Below are 7,196 nucleotides of genomic sequence, written 5' to 3' on the forward strand. Positions count from 1 at the left end.
GCTATATGCGAGTTTTACAACACTAGTACGCTTGACAGATAATGTGAGAGAGTGCACTACATTTGACATAATGACGTGGTGAACTGTGTGAAAAAAGAACAATAAATTAGTGATGCCGACACGATTAGTAATCTAATTAATGCATTATTTTGTAAACACCAAACGTGCTAAATTTATATAGAAATAGTCAGCAGCAGGCATTGATACTTGAAATACACATTGACATCTGAGTCGACACGAAAACAAGCATTTTGTATTAGAAAGAGGAAGGAGGTCGATCAGGAGGAGACGTCGCAGCAGGGCAATGAAATAATTTACACTTGAAGAGGTGATTGTAGTTGTTTTCTTTTTTTTTTTTTTTGTTTTGTTTTTGACGTCGCTATTGCGTCGCCAGCTGCATCGAAAGTTTGACGCCAAACTATCGAGAAGACAAAATTTCTACCATTGCGAGTGAGAAAAAAACGGGTAGCTGTTTGCGGAGGGGTAGCAGGCGCTACACCAAACTACGGTCACAATGATGAATGAAGACAGTGCGAGTACGTCAACGTCGACCAGTGGCGGGGGTGGCGTTAAAAAGTTCTTTCTGCGTTTATCACAGGTGAGTGAGTGTATATTGATTATAGAATGCATTTATTGACTCATCGCTGATTACAGATCTACCAATCATCCCTTGATCGCTCTACGCCGCACACACGTATGCGATGGGTGTTTGCTGGATTTGTGTTGCTCCTATTTGTACTGCGAATATTCATCTATCAGGGCTGGTATATTGTGTGTTACGCCCTTGGAATCTATCACTTGAATCTGTTCATTGCATTTTTGACGCCAAAAATCGATCCGGAATTTGATCCATATGCGCAAGAAGATGACGACGAGGGACCGAATTTACCCAGGCATAGCAATGAGGAGTTTCGACCATTCATACGACGACTGCCCGAATTCAAGTTCTGGCTGTCGGTGACAAAAAGCACTGCAATTGGCCTATTTTGCACGTTCTTTGACTTTTTCAATGTGCCTGTCTTCTGGCCAATATTAGTCATGTATTTTATTACACTTTTCTGCATAACGATGAAGCGGCAAATCAAGCATATGATCAAGTACAAGTACTTACCATTCACCCGGAATAAGCCACGATATCAGCGCGTCAGCCAGGTTGCGGGCGGTGGCCCCAGTATTGGAGGAGCTAGCTCAAAGTGACAATTAGCCGCACAGACGCCGGACACACAAACGACAACAGGTGCAACAACAGCAACGGCATCAGCAGTAGCAACATCAACCGTAAACAGCTCAGCCTCAGCGGCGGCAGCAAGTTCAACGGCTGCAGGGACGTCCGCGGTTACTGCTAAACCACCGCAAATCATAGCAATTGAGGAATATTAGGAAGTTATATCGGAAACTAAGTAAAAACTCAAACAAATTCATGTAAACCACACATCTGCAATAATTTCGGGTTCCATCATTGTATTCAAGCTAGCATGCTATTTTGTTTATGAGGCATTCATTTATTTAGTTTTTGATTTATTACGTTGTCGTGCGGCGTTTTGTGCAAAAAATTGTTTATTGTTTATATAATTTCTTTATTATCTTATATTTATTTCTATGCAACTTCTGTTCCACAAACAACAGTTCAATATTCTAGCTAACGATTATAACTTAAAATTACCTTTACCTTTTTCAAATCCAAAAAGTAGATTTACGGAATCCTAAATTTTTTGATTACACACCTTGGCTAGATATGTATTTTTGTTTTTACATATATTGTTAGCGTTAACTATACAAAATGTTAGAATATAACGAACTAAAGAAGGTTTGAACTGGGTGCATCATATGAATAAAATAAAAACAAATGAAACTAAGAGTACATCGGATAAATTGGAATTTGATTTTGGCGCGAAACACTGGCTAGTGCGCGAAGAGTGTAATGGTTGGAGCTGCCACTTTACTTTTCTTGCGTTGGCAGCCCTGGTATATACATTGCGACTGCTCGAAACTGGTCACACTTTTACCCAGCCCTAATACGGACATCGCTGTTGCGAAACTGCACCACGCAGTGTGTTGTGATAGTCTAAGAAAATAGTTTATAACAATTTGTAATTGTTTTTGTTCTACGTCGTCCGAGTAATGCAGCAATGTGCCTTCGCTTTGATGGGCGCTCCTGCTGCTATTGTAACCAAAGTAAACTCTTCAGCGCCGTCGACGAATCTGTCGCCGACGTCGTCAAAAAATCCAATTAACAGCTAACTCAACACTCAGGTGTTCTAATTACAAATATACGGCACCCACGTATAATGGCAATAAAAAATGTTCTAAATGGCCTCATAATTCGACGCCGTCGCCTCATCCTTTACACCATGATCACATCATTAGTTACATCTGCTTTAGTAATGCCTTCAGTTGAAGGTTTGTCAGCATCATCACCATTGCCCGAAGAGTCAAGCGAATCGGATCTGCAAGCGGCAAAGCCAACTCCACCTGGAATACCGCACTGTGTGGAGCAGCAGGAACGAAGCATTGGACGAAGGTAAGACGAAGAACCTACACAAGCATTTTGTTTCTAAGAGACATACATACATACACATGTATGTATGTATGTGGAGTTGTTCTCGAAAGTTCGCAAATAAACAGTGCAAGTATGAAGATACCGCAGTTAAGAACTATGCACTGCAAATGTAATGCGATTGAATAATAGTTGAAATTAAGCAGTGTAGAGCTCGAATGTGAATTCACAATATCCTGGCATCAGTAAAAATCATGTCAAATAAATTTGATGTTTGTTCGAGCTTATCAAACCGACGGTGAGTCATGTGTCAAGTGTTTAACACTAACTAATTGACTGTAAAGTTGTATACATTAATATTAATAACAAAAAACAAACAAAACACAGAAAAACCAACAACTATTTGCCTGGTAATTAGAATAAATTTAGCTGTGGAACGTGCGATTATAATTTCTCTCAAAGCTTAGAATTTCAAAACGTTTTATGCAAAGCGATTTCGAATTTCACCATTCTTTTCGCTTTTGTTTTGCCGTCCGGTCAGACGCCAAGTCGGCTTCTGTGCCATCTTTAGCAGGTGTGTGTATAGGTAGGTGGGTGTGTGTGTGTGTTCATGCATGTGCGTGTAGCATTTTTCTTAGCGGCGAACACTTGTTGACTGATTTTTTTGCGCATAATTCTGTTTACGTTTCACAAGTCCACTAACAACACCTCTCATGCCACCACCACAGCTAATGTAACTGTGATGTGTATTTCGAGCATTGGTGGGTTAGATAACAGTGTGGGCCTCTATAAGGGCTTTATTTTGTTTTATCGAACCGTTGTAGAGTAAAGGGTATATACAGCCTAGTGTCACCCTCGATGTAAGAGCTTTTATTTTTTGTTTTATAGAACTGAGGACAACTGTAAAGTATATGGTATTGATTTGCGTGAACTTACTGATGTAGGAGCTTAAAAAAATGTATCGAGCTGTAAATTATAGGGTATATATTGATTAATTGCTAAAAAATGTCAATTCTGGAGTTCTATATTGAAAATTAATTTCATTTTTCTCTGCAGATTATTGTATATCACTACGTTAGATGGTCGCCTCAGCGCTTTGGATATTGCAAAATCAGGCAAACAGCGATGGAGCATTGAAACGGGACCCGGTCCACTCATCTCATCAAGCATTCATCGCCTAGAGCTAACTAATAATGGACAGTTTGTACGCATGATACCATCCCTGAGTGGAGGTATTTACAAATTCGATGGCGATTCCATTGATCCCATACCCATTACTGCAGAGAACTTACTTAGCTCCAGCGCTAAGTTCAGTGATGATCTTGTTATCTCCGGCGGCAAGGAGACACGTAACTATGGCGTTTCCGTGAGAACTGGACAGCTCCTTTACGAGTGTTCCATAAATGGCTGTGTGAATGCCACGAATGAGGAGCGTGTCATTAACGATACAATTAGCGCACAAGATAAGAATGATCATAATGAAGAGCATGCTGATGAGGAATTGAGAGATGAAGAGGGTTACATTGTTCCACACAATTCCCTTCTGGACGACGTTATCGTGATCCGTCGCCAGACTCAAACAGTACGGGCCGTTGAGTCCCGTACAGGCATTGAGCGCTGGAATTTTAGCGTTGGACAGCACGAGCTTAATCTGATTCGAGCCGATGATTGTCATGAGGAGCCGCGTAGCGACATTGAACTGGCTGTCTTGGATGTGGATATAAGAGTTGTAGTGCCAGAGGGCATTGTGTGTGCATTTAGCAAGAGTGATCCCCAGCTAATGCTCTGGAAGCACCAGGTGAGTGTGTAGAACCAAATTAAAGATAATAAATAACTCGCTTTATTTTACTTCACAGTTCAACAATCCCATTGTGAGTGTATGGCACACAAATGAAGCCGACGAATTGGAGTCCATCGATCTTTTTGGTTCGGCTCATTGGCAGGCTGAACAGCACGTAGAGGGCAAGCCCATCCATGCGCCCTCAATCTATTTGGGCATGTACGAAAAGCAGTTATATATACAGGAGTCCATTCGTTTGCGAGAAGAAATTATGTTTCAGTCGCAGCAGTATCAACAGCTTTCGGGCGATACAAGTTCTCTGCCGCGAATACCCTGGCGGCCGATTGCAGCCAGCAAAAACTCATTAGTGCTTTTCCAGAACGAGCGCGATCAAGTAATCATATCCGAGGACTATGGGAGAAATGAATTAGTTCGATATGACGACCAGAACTTGGCTGTGGCAGCGCAGTCAGTCTTGAATGCCTCGGAGTTTGTAAATGGCAATGGTTTCTATTTCTACACCGACTCACAGCTGAGCAAGCAAAGTGGTAAGCTGGAATGTGGCGCTAATGATACACCCACTGACTTGCCTGCTATAGAGAAGCCACCGAGCACTAACGAAGAAGAAGAAGGTAGCAAATCAAATGCAGCTGGCGGAAATCAGAGTATCAATGATGATCTGGGCTTCAGCTTGGACGATATTGATGCACCTGTCAAGGTTATCATTCTCTCGCTGTGGTTCTGGTGGAAGGAGATTGTGGTCATTGCGTTCACCTCAGCGGTGCTGCTCAACATGTTTATGGGCCACCGCAATCAACGAGTTGAACGTGAGTACTTTGTCATCGAGAGGCATGTGCCTGTTCAGACGGCCATTGAAGCGACGGAGGCATCTACCCAGGCGCTCTTGGGGCCAGTGCAGTCCTTGGCAGGGAACCATCACCAGCAGCGTGGAAATCAACATAATAACGCTTCAAGTGTTAGGCGCTTGCAGAGGTCCATTTCAGAGTCGACCACAAATTCCGGTGAGCACTTTGTATCGCGTTTTCAATCAGACTTCGACCTGATGCAATGCCTGGGTCGAGGCGGATTCGGCGTGGTCTTTGAGGCAAAGAACAAGTTGGATGAAAATCATTATGCGATCAAACGTATAACATTGCCGAATAAGGAGTCCTCGCGTCAACGTGTTCTGCGTGAGGCGCGGACCTTGGCCAGCTGCGAGCACCAAAATATCGTGCGATACTTTCATGTATGTTTCTATTTAACTTATATTTCAAATGGTAGAAAAATAATATATTTTTTATTGCAGTCCTGGGTAGAAACACCACCTGTAGGCTGGCAGGAAGAGGAGGACCGTAAGCTGTTGGCACACGAAATGTCAACTTCCATACAAATTGAAACTCCGGATGGCAGTAGCATGCCAACTTTTCCAAATCATCCACATAAAAAGCATCATGATCTAGCTTCTTGGGTCTCGGATACTGTGAACAGCACTGCCTGTAGCAATGATTATGGGCATGGCGACAAATCGTTCAGCCGCATTGCAAAATACAACGAAGATGATGATGATGATTCGCTTATTGAATTTCGCAGCGAATCACAGTCAGCGGCTCTCCATGCAGACGAAATAGACATGAGCGAGAAGCAGCCGATGCCACCCAGTAACGAGATCCAGCAGCGTACCCAACCGACCGCTGTGTCCATTGATGTGCACTCTGCATCCTTTGATTTGAAGAACATCAATTACACGCAGCATCAGCTATCTAATTCATTTCAAATCGAATCGGTTCGTTCGAAGGGCAACAGCAGCGGCACAGATGATGACGCTGAAGTATCGCCCAGGCGCAAACCATCGACGTTGGCGCTACCTCACAATCATAATAATCACAATCACAACCAACAGATGCAAACACAGTCACACAGCAACCAGATAGTATTGTCAAACTCTACTACGCAGAACGGGAACACAGCTAAGCCGAATAAGGTTTACCTTTATATACAAATGCAGCTATGCCGCAAGGAGAGTCTGCGCGACTGGCTGCGGGACAATCGCACCGAGGCGCGTGCCGCGCATATCGCTCACATCTTCCACCAGATTGTGGATGCGGTAGAATATGTCCACCTAAAGGGCCTAATACATCGCGATCTGAAGCCTAGTAACATATTTTTTTCCAAGGATGGACAGATCAAGATTGGCGACTTTGGACTCGTTACCGACATGGCGGATATTCCAAATATCTTAAATGATTGCGGTGATCAATCTGGTTTACCGTCTTGCGCCCGCCACACGCAGTTGGTGGGCACACATCTGTACATGTCACCAGAGCAATTACGTGGTCAGAATTATGACTACAAGGTGGATATATATTCGCTGGGCTTAATATTTTTTGAGCTGCATGTTTATTTTTCCACTGAAATGGAACGCATTAAGACTCTTCGTGCCTTGAGGGATGGCCACTATCCTGAGGACTTTGTCAAACAACATCCGGAGCAGTATGAGTTGCTTCAAAAGATGCTCTCTTCGCAGCCAGCGGAACGGCCGCAAACAAATCAGCTGAAACAGCAGTTGCACGAAATTCTACAGCTGCCCGAACGCATGGTAGATGGCCACAGCGAACAGGCAGCGATGGAGGCAGCCACGCGTCGGCTGAGTCGCAGCCGCACTTTTAGCACCAACAGCGAACAGCATCAGTGATAAAGACAACAGCCGAGGGACGTTGGTGTATGAACCCATAGCTTTAAGTTAAATTAAGTCATCAACATTTGATTATAAGTTATCTATTTTTTTTTTAATATTCAATTATTACTCAAGGCACGTTGGCGGCTGAAATGCGAATCGAGCATTCAACTAATTTTAAGTTATTCATTTTATTCATGCCTATTGTAAATTATAGTTATTATTAAAGTTCATATAGTGAGCTA

The 7,196-nt window shown here is 43.0% G+C and overlaps 2 protein-coding genes across 4 annotated transcripts; both read left to right on the forward strand.

Annotated features, from left to right (window-relative positions):
- The first annotated feature begins 23 nt into the window (after positions 1–23).
- On the forward strand, positions 24–1,856 carry LOC108620958 (protein RER1). Its single transcript, XM_018018014.2, has 2 exons — positions 24–598; positions 655–1,856. The coding sequence occupies exons 1-2, from the start codon at positions 515–517 to the stop codon at positions 1,195–1,197; spliced, it is 627 nt and encodes a 208-aa protein (XP_017873503.1). The 5' UTR covers positions 24–514; the 3' UTR covers positions 1,198–1,856.
- A 136-nt stretch (positions 1,857–1,992) lies between these two features.
- On the forward strand, positions 1,993–7,196 carry PEK (pancreatic eIF-2alpha kinase). 3 transcript variants are annotated; one of them, XM_018018010.2, is made up of 4 exons: positions 1,993–2,521; positions 3,554–4,295; positions 4,354–5,523; positions 5,584–7,196. In XM_018018010.2, the coding sequence occupies exons 1-4, from the start codon at positions 2,289–2,291 to the stop codon at positions 6,967–6,969; spliced, it is 3,531 nt and encodes a 1,176-aa protein (XP_017873499.2). In that variant the 5' UTR covers positions 1,993–2,288; the 3' UTR covers positions 6,970–7,196. The 3 variants fall into 3 exon arrangements, with proteins under 3 accessions (XP_017873499.2, XP_017873500.2, XP_089325003.1); XM_018018011.2 differs by lacking the exon at positions 1,993–2,521 and adding an exon at positions 2,659–2,795; XM_089468877.1 differs by lacking the exon at positions 1,993–2,521 and adding an exon at positions 2,815–2,907.

This window comes from Drosophila arizonae, chromosome 2 (assembly GCF_054131065.1).
Source record: "Drosophila arizonae isolate 15081-1271.41 chromosome 2, UAZ_ARI_1.0, whole genome shotgun sequence".
Taxonomy (NCBI): domain Eukaryota; kingdom Metazoa; phylum Arthropoda; class Insecta; order Diptera; family Drosophilidae; genus Drosophila; species Drosophila arizonae.